Source organism: Liolophura sinensis, chromosome 8, assembly GCF_032854445.1.
Source record: "Liolophura sinensis isolate JHLJ2023 chromosome 8, CUHK_Ljap_v2, whole genome shotgun sequence".
NCBI lineage: Eukaryota > Metazoa > Mollusca > Polyplacophora > Chitonida > Chitonidae > Liolophura > Liolophura sinensis.
The window spans coordinates 14,776,519-14,795,055 of NC_088302.1; the positions used below are offsets into that span (position 1 = coordinate 14,776,519).

The 18,537-nt window shown below is 36.7% G+C and overlaps 1 protein-coding gene across 3 annotated transcripts in view; it reads right to left on the minus strand.

Annotated features, from left to right (window-relative positions):
- Positions 1 to 18,537, minus strand: part of LOC135473760 (uncharacterized) — a 129,263-nt gene that overhangs the window by 51,790 nt on the left and 58,936 nt on the right. For all 3 annotated transcript variants that reach the window (XM_064753644.1, XM_064753643.1, XM_064753641.1), the window contains 2 exons: positions 18,127 to 18,213; positions 3,055 to 3,219 (listed from right to left, as the gene is read on the minus strand). In XM_064753644.1, the coding sequence (XP_064609714.1) occupies positions 3,055 to 3,219; positions 18,127 to 18,213 (252 nt within the window). The remainder of the gene's footprint in view (positions 1 to 3,054; positions 3,220 to 18,126; positions 18,214 to 18,537) is intronic.

Below are 18,537 nucleotides of genomic sequence, written 5' to 3' on the forward strand. Positions count from 1 at the left end.
AAGACTTGTGAGCAGCAACAAAGATGACCACTACATGCCTGACCAAAACTACTAGCATCAGAAGGACTTAATCAATATGAGAGAGGACAGAAGGGCAATCTGGAGCGTGGCTCACCCACTGTTTCCAGACAATGGACAACTTGCCTACAGATCCTGACCAGCACCTGTTTATAAAGCTTGTGTATATGGATTGGTTTTACCAAGTCCATCACACCAGTTTGACCACGGCCCAATTAGAAGTCCATCCTGAGCGTTAAATTGAATAACAAAAGTATTGGTTTCCAGAAGCATTCACTGGTGTTGTATTCCAGGTTGACGTGGATGTTGGAACACTTCCCACATCGGCTTTCACAATCAAAGGCACATCAAATCGCCTAGCCAACAACTTCCATGCTGACTTTCATGCCTTGTCCTAGAATGTCACAACAATTGCAACGAAAATGCTATGGTGAATGGGTGCTGTTCAATAAATCTATGAACGAAACTATATCTGGTATCGACATGAATGTACAGAACACATTATGCTACAGATGAAATTGGTTTCGGCTGAAAGACCTAAACAATATGAACAATCTTCAACATGTTTCAGATCACCTTGTAAATATGACCTTCAATCCTTAAATGTCCCACATGCCTGTAGAGTACAGCCGAATTCTGGCCATCAATCCTACGCCCATTGTGGCCGGAGGATACGCTGACGGTCGGCCCATGGTCAGCGTACGACACGCCCACCACTGTTTAGGACCTCTACTGTTTTGGTTCACCAGCTATATATACCGTTCTCTTGAGGACGGGGGTTTCAAATAACGAGCATCTCGAGTATATGGGATTTTGTTAATATACAAATTACTTGACTAATTATTAAATAGCAAGCCTACTTGGAGGCATTTATGGCATAAATTTATGTATATGCAACACACGGCTTTGTCTGAAGTCTGCGCTGTACATAATGGCTCTATACAACCATGGCAGTGTTCAGAGTTTGGAATCTGTCTCAAGTTCATTGACTTATCAGTAAATTTATCACTATTTCATGTTGGATACAAAATTATGCTGGAATATTTGACTTCATTGTGTGATGTGTGTCAGCCTACATGCTTATATACGCTTAAAAAAAAAAATTTGTTGAAAACATATATGTAATGAGTCATATCAGTACATCACATAAGGCCTACAATTTATCAAATTTGAATCGCTGACACATATAAAGGTCAGAATGTTAACATTTTTCCCTTTAATCTCAAGTCCCTAAATTGTCCCCAAATTTCACAACTGTCTGTCCAATTGTTTACTAATTTTATAAGCACAAAAACATGTTTATTATAAGACTAGCACAACCATTTGTAGCCTTAAATACGCATGAAGACATGCAATGTAGGTCCCAGACCTATATATATATGTATATATATATATGCATCCTAAATCTTGAATAAAATGTATTACCTATTTTGAGAATATTCCTCTACCTATCTATGTATACATTATGAAAATACACCAAAGAAAGTAAAAATCAAAACCGGAGATTTTTAGTACCAGTAAAAAGAAACCTATTGGCACAATTCCAATCCAATTTTTGCTGTTACTTTAGAACAGCCCAAAAAATGACCTCTCACGAAACATCAGCCTCGTCTGTGCACGTTATGTTCAAAATCAGTCATAAAGTTTCAAAAATGTCGAGAGAAAATCTCGCGAATAACACAAGGCCTACAGCGTACATCCGATGTTGTTACATTAAACACCAGCAAGTGAATGAAAAAAATGATACGCTGAGCATGGCGCCACTATGCACAGACTGTCGGGGGACCATGGGCCGATGCTACACAGATGGGTTGATGATGGCATGTTTGAAGTGTCCCGCCAGGGTCACTGTATGGTGGGCATATGATACACAGACCATCCAACCACAATGGGCATACGACTGATGGCTAGGATCTGACGGTACTGCATGTGGATTATTTTGGGGTTGATTCTACAAAGCCAGTTTTGACTTACATGTAAGTCAAAATTTGATATGATTTTCGAGCTTATTTTCAAGCCCTGTAAAGTAATATTCCGACAATGTTATCTTAAGATGAATGTGTGAACATTTCAACTTCTAAAACCAAAAACTTGGCCCCATGAAAAAAATTCTTAATTTTGACTAAAGTCAGCTCATGAAGAATAAAACAAGGCCCTAGAATAAAATGTTTCTTTCGAAAACTCTCATAAGCTTTGGGGTGTTTCAGAATAAGAGATGGAATGCCAATGCCTACATGAACATGCATGTTAAAAGAATACATGTCATTTCAAATATTCTGAGTTTGTATCTGTAATTTTTAGAGACCATCAAGCAAACCAATATCAAACAAAAAACAACAGTGAAGTGAATCTTTGTCATCAAATTCATTTAAACCCTCATTCAAAGGTTATACATGTATGTTCCAGGCTCCAAGAAACGCAAGGAGATGTATAACATTGATGCATGCTGTCATGCCTTCACACTCCTAAAACAAAATCTGTGTGGGCTAACAATGAAGAATCTGAAATAACCAGGAGCCTGGCGAGTATACATTTACATCTAGGTGTTGATCCAAACAACTCTGAAGACTTCCTGAAGGGGTGTGATAATCACACATCTACTACATGACTGAAATAGACTGACAGACATCAAACCTTTAATCTGTCAGAAGATAACAAAAACAAATTTATGCAAAAAAAAAAAAAAATTTAGATCTCTGGAATGATGCCAAAGAAAAATGACGATTGGTGATTTACGTTACAAAAATCAGCTATATCATAGCAGTTCAAACATGCTAAATTACACAATCAATCAATGAGTGATCATGCAAAAGTGTTTTGTTTTTTCAGTGTATAACTAAGATTTCAATGCTGATCACTTCAGCTTTAACCTAACAGCCTCGAGAGTCAGGCACCTATCACAGTATGATTCATCCAGACAGTACGACAAGGTAATAATATAGCCAGGGCAGTGTGGAAGAAACTTAAGGTATTTCAGTTCCATCAAAAACACCACCATGGAACATTCCAACCCCCAAGACAGCAAAATTTACTTACCTCTTCAGACTCAAACACATGACACAATATCTTTTGTTGGTTTTTTCTGCGTAGTGGCTCTCCATCTGGACTGGCAATGATTCGTCTTCGAGCCATTATAACCAAGATGTCACCAATATCAGCGATGTAAGAGATTGTCCTCAACGCGTGGTCCATCATAATCTCCTACAAAATAGAGGTTAGGACGTAAGACAGTGCGCCTTGAGGCAACTGGTTACAGGAATATCACCTACAGGCCACATCATCGCAAAATAACCAGGTTATGCCGTTATTCGTTTTCTCAACAAAATGAGAACTGAAGCAGTGCCAAGGGAAAAGGTGAGAAATTTAATCACACATAATACAACTATGTCAACTTCTGCATGAAGTTTGACTTCATTGGACAGTTTGAGATAGGCTGTAAAAAGAAACTGTCAAGCAAATGTATTCTTTCATTTCATTCATTTTCTTTCTCTCTTTTTTTAATTTGTGGCTGACAGAATAATAATAACAATAATGCTTTCAAATTACCAATTAACAAACAGCTTGATTAAATGCATGGTTAGAAAGAGAAGAATGCTTTCGGAAACTTTCTGTACTACAAAAATACACACGTGAAATTTAACGAGACTCCTCAAAAAAACAGAACTAAAAGGATTTGGGGTACATGTGTAGATTTCAATCATCTTGCCAAAGGACATTTCACACTTCATTACTCCCATTATACATGTACATGTTACAGTTGTCAGAGGTAGTGGATGAGGTTCATGTAGGATAGACAACTACGCTGAACTTCAGAAATGTATTTTATGTCAGGAATCTTAGGGATACAGGTATGATAAATACATGGTATACATGTATGAAGTATGCCTAAAGCAAACTACAGGACAGTTACTTAAGACCAGCCCAATTCAGTCAGCCAGTGAAATTTCTCTTGAAAACGCAGGTAGCACTTAGGAGTTAGCTTGACACTTCCTGGTAGACTCTGGCCATGGTTTCGTCAGAAATCTGGCCCTTAGGATCCTCATTACAGAGTTTTGAATGGCACTTTTCTAGTCGTAATTAGATACTCTCTAGATCAGGTTGTAGCCATGAGGCTATTCCAGAGTAATGGGAGGGAAATTGGTTTAGATTTCAACACAAACTGCTCAAGGAGAAATTGCTTAAACAGCGCCCCTCTTTATAGTGCTTATCGCAGACAGCCAAGACAGAGGTGACCTTTGCATAAGCAGTAAGGTCTGTACGAAATTTTCTGTTGTTGTACAGCAGCCACAAGGAAATAGAGTCCAGAAAAGAACAGTAAGGGTTCTTGGCTCCTTCTGTAATAACTTAAATTGACAGTAGCTAGCATCAGTACCTAGCGGACAAACATGGAGTAGGATAGTAGTTAGCACAAGGTTACACTTACTAAGACATCAATGCAAGCACTCCGTGACTATTTTCAGACTTAAATTAGTGGCTTCTGGCAAGAACTGGCACAATAGGTCTTAATTAACTCTCTATACAGCAGGTAACTAAGATAATTTCAGTCTTTGAAGACCAGGAGAGATTAGGTGGTATTATGGGCACAGGTTTCTCAACTTCAGTGCCTAGAGGAAACCACCAAGCCTTGACAAGTTTCTCTACAACATCCATACAAAATAAAGCATTTTCAGCTCAAGATTCACATATTGCAGGCCATACTTGGAATAAATATTCCTCACTTATACAAGCCTGAAGCAATGTCAAATAACCTCAATTAGCTGACTTCTTGTAAATATACAATTCACATGTATACAGCAAGAAAAATAAACAATTTTAATGACGTTTGGAAATGAAATGTCCCCAAAGTGTCAGCATAATATTTACAGTAGCTCACATTGATTCTGTAAGCTCAATTTCAAAGCTTTTCTGGACCCAAGTACAAAAGGACCTGGTTTTTCCATCCTTTTCAAGGCACTGGAAAGTTACTTTAAAATTCCAGGGCTTTCAAGGCCCCATACAAAACTCTGTCTCTCACACAAGCACAAAAAAACTTCTGAAGGCTAATCTCTAATTTGCACATGTAAGACTTGCACCTTTAAATATAATGTAAAACTAGATATTCTTAAGCAGCTTTTGTAACTGGAGTGCACAAGAATGTCTAAATAGATCTAAGACTGTTCTTTTAGCTCAAAATGATTAAGGCCTACTTGAAAAAGCGATCTCAAATCAGCAACAAATTACTGACAAGATGTAGCTTTTTTCAATGACTGTACAATTTTCATGCTATTTCTATAAACTTTCAGAAATTTGAAAAATTGCATACGAGTACTGGCTTATATCTTAGACAGTCTTGGTCCAATCATACCAGTACGCTATAAAACGTGAACACTTGTTTTGATCATAAGATTCCAATGGATGACGATGGAGCGCTAAATCATACAATTTGTACTGGCCAATAAACCTAGTGGCCGCTGGCCCCGCTGAACTGATTTATGGCTTTGTGTTCATTAATGGAGCCGATCTGCTGAGTGATGTGACAGATGAGAAATGCAGAACCTAATAGACGTATACTAAAGCAGGAATGATGATCTAATTAGCTCAACTCTTCCATCAATCAGCTTACCCAGCCATAGGGTCCGCTGTATCCAAATATATACGATGCATTTCATTAAAGTTAGCTGATGGATGAGAACCTTGAATTTCTCACAAGGAAAATGACAATTGCTCAGATTCTGGTAACTACGACATTCCCTTGCAACTATGCATACAGTCTTGAAAATGACGTTCTGTTTTGTTTTAGGCATCGATCACTGACCACTTTTCTTCTCTCACTCTTCAGTGGATATTACTGAGAATTATGTCACACCAAAATTATAAGAAAATATGATGCATATCAGAAACCACTGACCAGAATATATTTCATACAATAGCTTTTTGGCCAAATCAGATGTCAGCTTTCAAAATACAAAAGAGAAAATACCATTACTATAAACAGTATTAAATACCAACGAGGTGGTGACCAATACAATAGAGGTGACAAATATAAAGGTACAAACACTCTGTTCCACTATAAATCAATCATTCCTATTAAAGTAAAGTGTTTCACTACTCTCAACAGCTAGTCCAAAAGGCTTACTCAACAGTATTCCACTTATACGACAGTGATCAGGCCTCTGGGTGGAGGATAAGGTACCAGGGGGTGTGATACCAATTAACGCACCATGCCCACAACCTGACAAGATTCAGTCACGGCTTAGTTTGCAGAAGCTGGATTCAAAACATTGGTCAAGGTCTGGGGATCTTAACTGAGACAACCTAGACCACAAAACCAGCAAGGAATATTTACAAGGATGTAGAATCAACAAGCCACATCCATACTATTGGACAAAGAAACCTTAACAGGGATCTAAAATCATCAAACGATGCAGATTCAACACACTTCATGTGTACCATTAGAAATCAATCCCTTATATAAGAAGATTTATAAACTGTAACACACAACACACCTGAGCTTATTATACTTGGCCGTAACAAATATAAAATATTGTATGAATTATTGAAGTGTTCGTATTCATAACTGCACTTAAAGTTGTGTACCTAAATGTCGATTTGTGGTGTATAATGAACTGTACAAGTTCCAAACACCATGTTTTCAGTAATTAGAACATGAAACTAGATGCAGTTTCATACCAGGATAATAGTGAACATACATGTACCCACTGCTGATGCTGAAGCATATACATGTACGAAACAATCTTAAAAATTAGAGGGGGACATCTGCACCTTTTCCAACTAACATGCTGTCATTATTAAGGTAAGAAACACCATAGCTACATGTAGCTCTTAGAAAGGTTCTATGAAACAGCTAGAAGAGCACACAAGTTGGGCACAAGACGCTGTGTACAATTTCCGGAGGAACTTAGCCAGAACAATGCTAATCTGACTGTTCACCCAAAACCAATGAGCCTAAAGCCATATTTCAGAATGTCAGTCAAGGAAATGTCCATGAAAAACCCAATTAGCGAATTTTTCTGGCTGCGTCTTCTTTAATCTCAATATATATATATGTGTGTAAAAACACTGACAGCACGCAAGTAACTGCATGCCACTAAAATGACACAGATCTGATTAAAGCATTTTCTCTAGATGTACATGTATATGCAAAGGGGAAAATATGTGAATGTTTTTGGACACCCCTCTGCACCTTGAAATATAACATACATCTTCACACATAGAACTTTTCACCATACATATATATTCATTGCTGCCAAAAGACAATAAACAGTATTTAAAAAACAAATGCTACCATGCCAATGAATGATGAACCACTAAAACAACATGAAAAACAAATCACAAACAAAATTTTAAAAATCTATGTGTGGGAAGAGTTTGTCAGTATTATAACAAAAGGAAAGGGCACTTGTTATCTGTCACATCAAACATGAACAATCCCATCTGTGTCCATCTTTGAGAGGTCAAAGATTATTATTATACTTAATAGAATGGTCTCTGGCCACCAATGCCTGTTTCAGGCCTCTAACACAAGTATCTTCAGTGCATGTGATCCTCACTGATCCCTGAGATTAATGCCATGATAAATACTGTACCCAACGGGTCATCTGTTGGCTGCCAACTGACAGACATAGAAACAAACTAATGTCGGAAATACTAGTATATGTACATACATATAGATAACAATTTCTACAAAGAGCCAAGATTCTTGAATCATGTCCTGAAAATCACAACATGATTTATAGTCATATTGTTTTGAGATTTACTCCTTAAACCACTTTCTCCTAGTTTATCTGGTACAAGTTTTCTAAACTAACTAACATTCATAATCAAGTGTACTGTATGATTAGTATGCAGAGTTTATACCTAGCTGACCTTCACACATAAAGGGTTTTTCTTTTTTACATCGTATTTTATTTATTTTCTTTGATTGTTGTGTTATGCCAAACCTGAGAAGAATTTTTTACTTCTACAATGACAGTCTGTTTCATGGGTTGAGGAATCTGGAGTGCCAAAGGTTTTCAAGAATTAACACACTGTGAAAATGGACATTCAAGCATTGTCAACCGCAGGGGAATCCACAAAATTCCTGTCTTCGGATTTTTTAAAATTTTATGCATGTCCTTGGAGAAAAACAGGTAAGAATGTACAGGTACTTCATTTCAATGAAATATTAACACTGCTGCGTACGTGTAGCTCATCCAAGAGACTTAGAGCATGAATCTGTCAAATTTATTACACTGATCTGAACTCAATTATTCAGCTGTTTCAAGAGGGATACAAACGATCTGGAACCATAACCATGGAGACAAGCAAACAACTGTCTCTCCTCAGCAAATGGTCTTCCTGAAGTAGATAAATCCTGACTAATGGCTTTTCACACAAAAGGCCATTCCGCAGTTCTGCACTTCAATTATCTTTGTGAACATAATACTACTGCACTAGGTGGCTCCAGAATACTTAACATGTACGTGTATATCTCATAGTGGGCCTCACAGGATAAAAAACATCCATCCATTCTCAAATACCAGATTAGGCCAAAACCCACAAAAACATCACCATTTCACAATAAGTTCAAAATCTATTAAACCAGTCAAAAAAAATTGGCCCTAATTTTTTTTCAAGTTTTGATAATAAAACTCGCTTTTACTTTACTTTACTAAAAAAATTGCGCCTATGGATAATCTAGAAAAGTAGATTTTAGACTGATTAAAGTATACATGTTTATCAACTTTGGTCAATAAACAAGTCAAAGTTCATTTCATAAATTAATAATATACACTATAGAACATATGTATATCAATAGTTCTAATCCACTGATTTTGGAAACTTAACCCCAATTGTGATTTTCCTCTGCGTTTTCTTCATGGATGGATGGCATGGAACACTGCATACACCCTTCATTGCAATAACTGTACTGTTTAAATAATTAAGACCACAAGTCCACAAGATGATAACCTATTGTGTAACATATGGAAGATCACCCGATGAAATCTAATCCCTGGAACGTCCTATCCATGGGATACATAAACAACCAATAAATCCGAGAAGTGAAAACCATAAAAAAAGCCTTCACAATTTAATGTTGTCCACTGTGTTTCCATTATGGATTTTTCTGATGGCTTGAATTATTGAAGCCCCGTGAACTATATATAGTTGGATTAACACCATGAGGTCATGTACATGTACATTTAACATCACACTACTGCCAATCAATCGACATCTTGAATTCTCTATCCTTATGAAACCAAAGAAGCATGCATGCTGGTGACTCCCTTGTCTTGGTCTTTGTGATTATGGCATCCCTCCTCCAGTGCAAACAAATTTAACGTTAATATATTCCACAACATAATAGTTCAATGTTACAAGAGAAAGCAAATCTCTGCTCTGCACACTTTTCGAGACAAAAGCACTTTTTAACAGTATAACTTTGCCACAGAAAACTTTACTGTTAAGACTGGATTGCTGTTTTACAGCACTACATGCTTGGACTCACCAGTTACGGTTGCAATAGTTTTTATGGGACATCAACCATACAGTGTACTGGCATTCCTAACTGAATACAAACAAAACTAATTTTAATATATTCCATAAAATATCAATGTAAAGAAAGCAAACAATTTCAACTTTGCTTACCTCTTAATAAGATAAAGTGTTATTTAAGATTTCAATTTTGCCAGATCAAACTACACTGTGAAGACAACGAATGTCGTTCTACTGCATACACAACATGAACTTGCATGATACATTGTTTTCATAGGTTTTGCCCTAAGCCAGAAGCAGTCTAAAGATGTCACACCTACGCATCTAGAGCGACATTTAAATTACCACTGAACCAGTAGATATTCATACCAGTCACGCTTTCTATTAGAATCAAAATCCAAGCAAGTCTCTTAGTGCCAAACTGGATATCAACAGCATCAACCTCAAGGCCATGGCAGATTGTCAAAGATACTTAGGCATTCACTTCAACTGGCCAATTTATTCCCTTCTTTCTTTGTGTTAAAGAGCCAAGCTTACATTATGGTTCTTCACAGTGTATTTATTTCTTCAATGTAATGGTGGTGGCTTTAGTAATAAGATTGGTGAAACACATTTGTGATAGAATATTAGAACACCTTGAAAAACCCTAAATTAACTACAAGGTTCTGCATATTAAATACAGCAGGTACTATAAACCTAGATGTAATGTTTTTCTAAAGTGAGCATTTTTCCTTGAACTATTTATGTTCATATTTTTTAGAATTTTGACTGTACCATAAAATGCATTTAAACAGGATAAAGAAAGATGAATTATGACGGTCTTACATGTATTAGACCACTTCATAAGAATTTCCCCATTTTTCATTGTGGAATTTTATGGTAGGAAAAAAATAGTGAAAAAATAATTTAAAATATTTCTTGACAGTTCTTGATTGCCTTTCATTTCAGGCAAACGTTATATTTGACTTTATGTACACTTCAAATGTGGCTACAAAAACTGGTTGCTGATGTCACAGCAAAGTACAAGAATTCAACACTGCACAATGACATGCCATCCCAAAAGTCTTAAGCTTACATCGTTAACATCAACATTATATGGTGGGAGCAAACTTCTCAGAGAACAGGAAAACAGACGACCATTCACAGGCTGCTTGCAGACCTTCCTACAGTATGTATTAGGATGGCTCCAGTGTGCATGTATAGTGAATATGTATATGTCTCAAGGACATTAATTGTTCGTTAAATCTTGACAAGATTTACATAAAACCAAAATGTTGAATATTGCAAGTCATTTGTTGTTGTTGACAGTAGTTTTGTCAACAGTGTTCTACGCCTTGTAAAATACATCAAAAGCCATATAAGTTCAAATTGTGGCTTTCATATGCCTACAAGGTCAAGTTAATACATCTCCATGGATATACCAGCATATCTCCAAAACAAAGAACCAAGACTGTGTTATATGTTCATTATTTTATCATTGACTTCAGCACTGTACTTACAAAGAAAGGGAACAGTTCAAGCAGATTCTCTTTCAAACTCCTTAAAAATTTCTTAGATACTGGTCAATGAACAATTGCAGCCATTTTAAATTAACCTCAAAATGTTGTTGCTGTCCAAGAAGTGTCGTCGAAAAACGAACAAACAGCTTGTGATTACTTGTTCTAAGTTCTATACTATAAATAATACATACACCATTGTTGGGCTGGGGCAATGCCATAATATCGACGTCAATCTGACCAATTAAATCCTCTAACATTCCTGAATACTGATTCATGATGTACTTCTAATTTAGAAAGTGAGCTTTCTAAAGGGAGATCATCAAAAGGGCACTTGTATTTTTAGTACTCCTACTGAAGAGCAGAGTAACCAAGGCCAATGACAATATGAATGTATTATAGGTCTCTAAATAACAAAAGCTATAATTCTCCTGTGCCTACACGTACTGTATGGACGTCTTACTTCTTACATAATACCATATTATATATGCAGAAGTACACAGACATGCCAAGCTAATCACGAAAAGGCAATGACAGGATTGGCAACACCAGATTACTTACATGTGTAAGCGATAAGTCAGAAACCATTTTCTAAGTCTCAATTCTTGAAAAAAAAATTTAAAAAAACCCTAAAAAAAAAAAAAAACACTCATGGCAAGCCAGGTGGCATGGATTTAGACCGAAAAGAAAAGATTCTTTCAGTAGGCCTCAGGGTGCAGTTTGTCACAAAAATACGACTGGCCTTGAGACAAACCATCTGAGGTCCTGTTGAAAAATTCACCACTTCCTGTTGATTTATTTCTGTGAAAATGTCAGTAAAAACAAGAGCCATTTCCACGACCTCTTCACCAATTGGTTCCTAAATGTCCTGGGACGCAGCCAACCACATTAGGTTCCACTATATATCATGCTATTGGTAAATTCATTTAGGAGTTTTTCTCCTTTTTTTTTTTCTCTTTTGGTTTCCTTTTTTTGTAAGAAGAGTTGGAATTAATGGGTTTACAAGCAAGCATCAGTTTTCAGTGAATTATTGAGTACATTTCCAGTGTTATTCCATCAGACATTTAGCCCAAAGGCCTATTATTGTCTATACACACCAGTCTGCTCTATCAATCTTTCAAACTTCTGCATAGAAAATTACAACCAGCTTGGATGTTGTGAAACAAAAATTTTATTTATATACCAAATTGACACAGTCAATGATAACTCATGGATATGGTGGAAGTTGTAGCCTTGCCTGGGGATAACATTAACATTAGGGGATGCTAGGTTGTAGGCAAATAACTGACCCAAACATAAAATCAGAGTGAGTGATATGTATTGCTGCCATCTGGGTGACCAGACAAGCTGATGACTGTCCAAGGTGGTGACTCACCCTCACTCTCTCTTCACTCCCCTGTTCACATTAGGACTGAACTTTTATAGCCCCAGGGAGGACTTCTGAGAAAGCATTGAATTACCAAGCTGTGGGTGTCTACTCAACACATGACTTAACTAAGATCTGTGTTTCCAAAACATTGGAAACACTGCATTCAAAGACAGTCTGAAAGGTACATTTAAGAACATATAACTGCTACTTAATCTGCTATTTATACTCTAGAGGTATGCAAAATATGAAAAGCCTACTACCTCTACTTTTATGACTAAACATCATTTAATTGCTATGAAATCACACTAACTCGTTTAATTTTACTGTAAATCCTCAATAACTTTTTAAATATCATTCCACCTGCAAGCTAGTAATCATGATGACAAAGTACAACTTAATACGAACATAGTCATATGCAACATCCCTACCTAATATCAATCACTCATGATGAATTTCATCCTCAAAGTCTTTAAACCTAACACATCAGTGTTGTCAAAAAGGCGGGAAGCCAAATTCTAATTACAGCCTTACTACACAGCCATGGGGAAAACCAGACAGTGTACCAGAAGAAACCACAGAACCTTGCCAGTTACCAGACAAGCCTCCAAAGGTGCAATTAAACAACTTCAAAGTATACATTCCAACAAACATACAACTTCATTATAGGTTAAACCTGTGGTTGCATGCTCAGCAAATAGTTCCCGTATGCGAAATAAACAATTGAGACCAAAGTGCAACGGGAATATATATTTCCATTACATGAATCAGATACTGCTTTAATTCCATTGCTTAAAACATTCCTTGGGTCTTTCCAATCAGCATAGAAAACTGCGAACTGCTTCTTTGCATAAATCCATCCTAATTTCTTACTGTATATACTTTCTTAGTTCTTTAGTGGTTTGTGTAGAATGTTGTTTTGCAAATCCATCTTGTGATTATTAACCCAGAACATCCTCTCTGCTGATGCCTAGAATACATTAAGCACAGTTTGTCTTTTAATGCATTTTACATAACATAAAAGTATCATGTACGGATGTGTGTTGACAAGATATTCTAAACCCTCTGCTTTATATCCAATACACACTAATCCCAGTGGGCATTTTCATATTCGTATCTGATATGCAAAGTGACTTCAGCATTTACTAAACATGTACATACACTGTACATGTAAAAATCAAATCAACCACAAACTGAGCTCAAAAGCCAGGGAAAAGTCACTCTACATCCTAATTTGTTGATGCCTTAAAGAATGAAGCGATGAAAGGCACTTTATATATGGAGATTTCTTGTTCCATTTCTGCCTCTCCAGGCTGTTTAATCCTATAAGCCAAATTTTCAGAACATTACACATGATTATCTCCTCATCCATATTTAACCATTTCAAAGGCTTTACTTGACGTGGAAAGTCTGTTGATTAGTTCAAAGTCAAGAAGCCAGGTAGACGTCAGGAGAGATTGAGGAACAGTGAGCAGGTGAAGTCAGCCGCATTTACACAAAGCTTACAGCAGTGACAACATCGAGGGGGCCATGCATAATCACTGTGTTTCTGCTTGGCTCGATTCCCTTAGTATGGATTAGCCAGAAACGGATTGATGGTAAATCAATAACTTCTGACTGCCATCCCCCATGGCCAGAGCGGCTTCTTTCTCAAGTTTCAATCCATTCATACCTTCAAAGGCTGGCAGAGATCAAAAGGCTACAGGTATGACCCCTAGAGGCCATATCAATGGTTATAGACAGGTAAGCTTTGTAGTCATTAGCCACCAATCAATACAGGCCCAGGTAATGTTCAGGTGCATACTGTAAAAATTGCTGTCTATAATCTTGTGAATCAAATCATGGATCAAGGTTTCCAGATAAATCATTTCAAGTTCTACATGCATGACAATGAAACATTCAAAATAGTAATACTACTTTTGTCCTTGCGCCCAAAAAAATCCTGCAACTTGGACAGATCAAGTCACAGACCATTTATCTTCATTGGTTTTTCCCTGTTTTATATTTGACAGAAGGATCATGATTGTACCAAACATTTTAATACAAATACATCTGGGATTATGGTTATCTGAAGAAAGACAACAAAGGAAAAGCTGAAGTAAATATTTGAGCTAAAACCTTACAGATTTACAGAAGTAAATGCCAGCCAAAGAGGCTATGTTTTCTACAGTAACAATAAGAAGTGTTCCACCACTGATCCTTTCACATTTCATGCCAGCTCATTCTGGACGATCCAATGACGAAGCCCCATTGTGTCTGGAAACTGAAGAACAGGAAACCACGAACAGATGTCGCCAGGAAACAAAGCAACCGCAAGAAGATCGAAGAAAGTTTTGATTATATTTCTAATAGAGGCTTGTCATATATATGCACAGACAACAGGCAGTTTGCCACAAGAAATGCCATCTACATGTAAATGTATGCAGTGACAAGTGTTTGCATGGTCAACCTTCATTGTTGCAATATGTTCCAATCTGAACAAAGTGAAACAGCATTGATAAACCAGGCAAAAACAGTGCAACGTAACAATAATCTTGTTCACTTTGAAATTGTCTTGTATCAAGCCTCTATTAAAGATAAAAGGAAAAAAATATGATTCCACTCTGTCTGTGTGGTGTGACCATTCCAGTGGTCACACCACTGGACTGAACAATGATGCAACAAGGAATTATGCTGACCTTTAATTGCCATTTCATTTGTGTGGCACAATTTATTAGGTCACAAGACATGTTGCCAACGTATTACCCATTGGAAAAGTTCTTCCCTACAAAAACAGTTTTCATATATACAACAAAAATCCCATATATGTAGAACAAAGTCCAGAGATGTGAATGCTCAGAGACAACATAAACATGTTACTGTTATAGAATTTTGGTTACTTAGAATAATTGCGTTGGCTTCAATTTAGTTAAGTGAATCTTGACATTCCCTTAAATTGAAATGGGACCCCACAACAACGCTCTTGGGAAGAATTATCACACCTGTAAAACTGTCTACCTGATTAAACAGAAGAGGCAGCAAAAAACATTTCCCACTCACAAAAACAGCTAATATCAGGCCAATTAAATGAAATGTTGTTGTTTTCACAGTGTTGCAAACTTAATTAAACCTTTCAGTGAGGCAACAATGTCTCAAGTGACCTTAAATCTATCATCTTAATTGTTTACAAGACAACCATTTTGTAAAACAACAAATCAATGCCACTGCCAGGACCACAGTTCTGTCAGTTTACCTTCTGCAAGAATGTTTGAAGGTACAACACTTTCAGACACCTACATACATGTATATCAACCTACAGAATGTGTCATAATCATTACGCAAGCATATGAAATTACACAAAATAGCAAACTGGAATTCTACCACAAAAACAAATTCACACCACCATTATTCAACATTAAATCAGACTTGCTACCGAGCTTACACACAAAACAAACATTTTTCCTTTTTTACCAAAAAAAGTCACCATTTCACTACAAAAACAATGTCACTTCCCAACTAGATGTATTTATACAATTTGCATATAAAAAGGTTCTTAGATGGCAGGTCCCTCTGGGAATCTAATTCTGTCTGACAGATAAGCCTCAATCCCTAGGAACATGTGTCAGTTTATTTCTGAGAAGAAGCATTCATTCGGGGTTAACTCATGTCTTCCTTGAAAGGAAACAGTTTGAACGGTAACATGATTGCCTGACTTGTCAGATTTAGACAAAACACGGACTCCCAATGACAAAAGAGTTAAAACCTGATTCATAACAAGGGTGATCAGCTATAATTAGCATACAGATATTGATTTTAATGAGTTTCCTGTGTCAAGAAAATAGACCTTAATGGATTTCTTTAGGTTTACCACAGAGAGCTTGTTTATTAAAAACGTTGGTGGAATAAGAATCAGCTCTCTGGGTGGGAAGTGGAGATCTTCAACCTTCAATATGAAGGTGTTTGGGAGGGGAGGCATCCTTGGAGATTTCTTTACAAGCCATACAGGATCAATATAACAGTTTTGTGTTCCTTCTCGCTGACAGTTACAGGAAGCTCAAACTTCCCCAATGCTATTCAAGACAGCTCATCTCGCAAGTTAATATATTTCCAGACTAGTAGGTATTCAGAAGCTTGCTGTTGAAGGAAACCAATTTCTCCTATCGCGTCCCAAAGCGTTTCCTGCCAGAGTGACATGATGGCCTGTGTCTTGAGGGTAGCCCTGTCACGTTATGCTCAGATATCACAGTCAGCCAACGGCAAGATGCACACAGTCCTACTATTTTTTTTCCACCCCAAATCTATTTCTACAGATGGTCTATTCACACCGGCTGAGCATGTGCCATCCTCTAACGACCCTTAATGAAGCAACTATCCCATCTAGCTCGCAGGAATTAGCTCGCATCAGAGATATCCGATAGCCTCCAAATAATGTTCAATTGCAGGCGGCGTATTCCCAACATTGTTCGAACTCAGCCTGATTTCCAATAATGGCTGCTGCCAGATAAGAACTGCGTAACAAGGATGGGGAAAGTCACTTCGCCATGAATCAAAGACTTGGCTTTACCTAACTGCTCATATTGATCCATAAATAACTGTCCATCTCCAACATTACTCATAATCTACTCAAACAGTGAACTGGGGACCAACTGCCAGACAAATTCATCCTGACACAAAACTACCAAGCTCAAAACTTCTCCACTTGCTTTGATAAACTACTTGTTTATGTCAAATTTGTGCCAGTTTTGAGTCAGCCTAGTGCCACGGTGCTGAACTTTCTCATCTTAAATTCAAATCATGGAAGTTTACACATAAACTTGCCATTCCAATAACCTATCCCCCACTTAGTATGGCATTGAACGCCAATCAAATAAACAAATCGATCCCCCACTTGATTTTATTCATTTGATTTATGCTTACATTCAACATTAATTTGAAATATTGCAAGTTCCAGTTTGGTAAAAAATGAATTTATGTTCAACGTAAAAAATCATGAAAAAATAGGAAGAAATGAAAAGCAAACAAATAATGAATCTGGACCAATGATATGAAAACTAATAACTCTGAATGAGATTAATTTCATATTTCTTCAAAAATTTTCAATAGAGTAATTTTCTTCCTTTAAAATACATTATGTATACGAATCTACCTCATGAATTGTAAAGTGGGGACGAAAAAAACCAATAAGCTGAGATTCTTGCAACGACATACTGTACACTATAAATGAAATACACTATATATGGTAAAAAAAAAAAAATGATAATTTTACAGCCTTGAGAGAGATATTCATCTGATCTTTCTCTAAAGCAATGATTACAGCATTTAAACTTCACTTTGCAATACTGTATTTCCTACTGATAATCAAGGAGTTTTGACTGATTAAAAAAAAATACTGGTCAAAGTTTATGGGTCATTATACTGGTCATTGTTTAAAGGTCAATAAATTGGTCAAGTGTTAAAGGTCAAGATACTGGTCATTGGGTAAAGGTCATAATACTGGTCATTAGTTAGAGGTCATTATACTGGTCAATGGTTAAAGGTCAATAAATTGGTCATGAGTTAAAGGTCATGCACTAACAACACTTTAATTTAAAAGGCACTACTACACTGTAAGAAATATTATGAAGAACATTATGTTTTTCTCTGCAATGAACACCCTGATATTCACCGTTGCACAAATGATAATATAGATGGAATAATAAATGGAGATCAGATTTAGAGTTAAACTTAGGCTAGAATAAGTATCACTGGTAAGAAATCGCAAAACCAAAATGAAATAGTTTGCACCAGTCTTACCTGTAAGTCTGTGTTCAGGACCATGATCTTCTCTGTTGACACAAACAAATCCACCTCTGTGCTGGGCTGGGATTCTCCTTCTGGGGCCTGGTAATAGTAAGTGTGAGTAATTGAGTAAATGAAAAGAAGGTAACAAACAATAGACTACATCCACATATAAATATACATACAGCTGATTCTGGCCACTAATAATAATAATACCATCAACAATGAAAACTATACACAGTGCCTAAATGTGTGATTAAAACTCTGGTTGATGACGCTAAAGAGAGTTTTCTTGGAGCTTTTTCATTAAGAGACATAATGAAATTCTGTAAATAAAGCATGTAAAGATGGTAAAGTTTTCAGACCTAGGTGTTTCCATCTCAAAACCACAGCTTAAGAAATGGACACATGTGAATGCCTATAGGA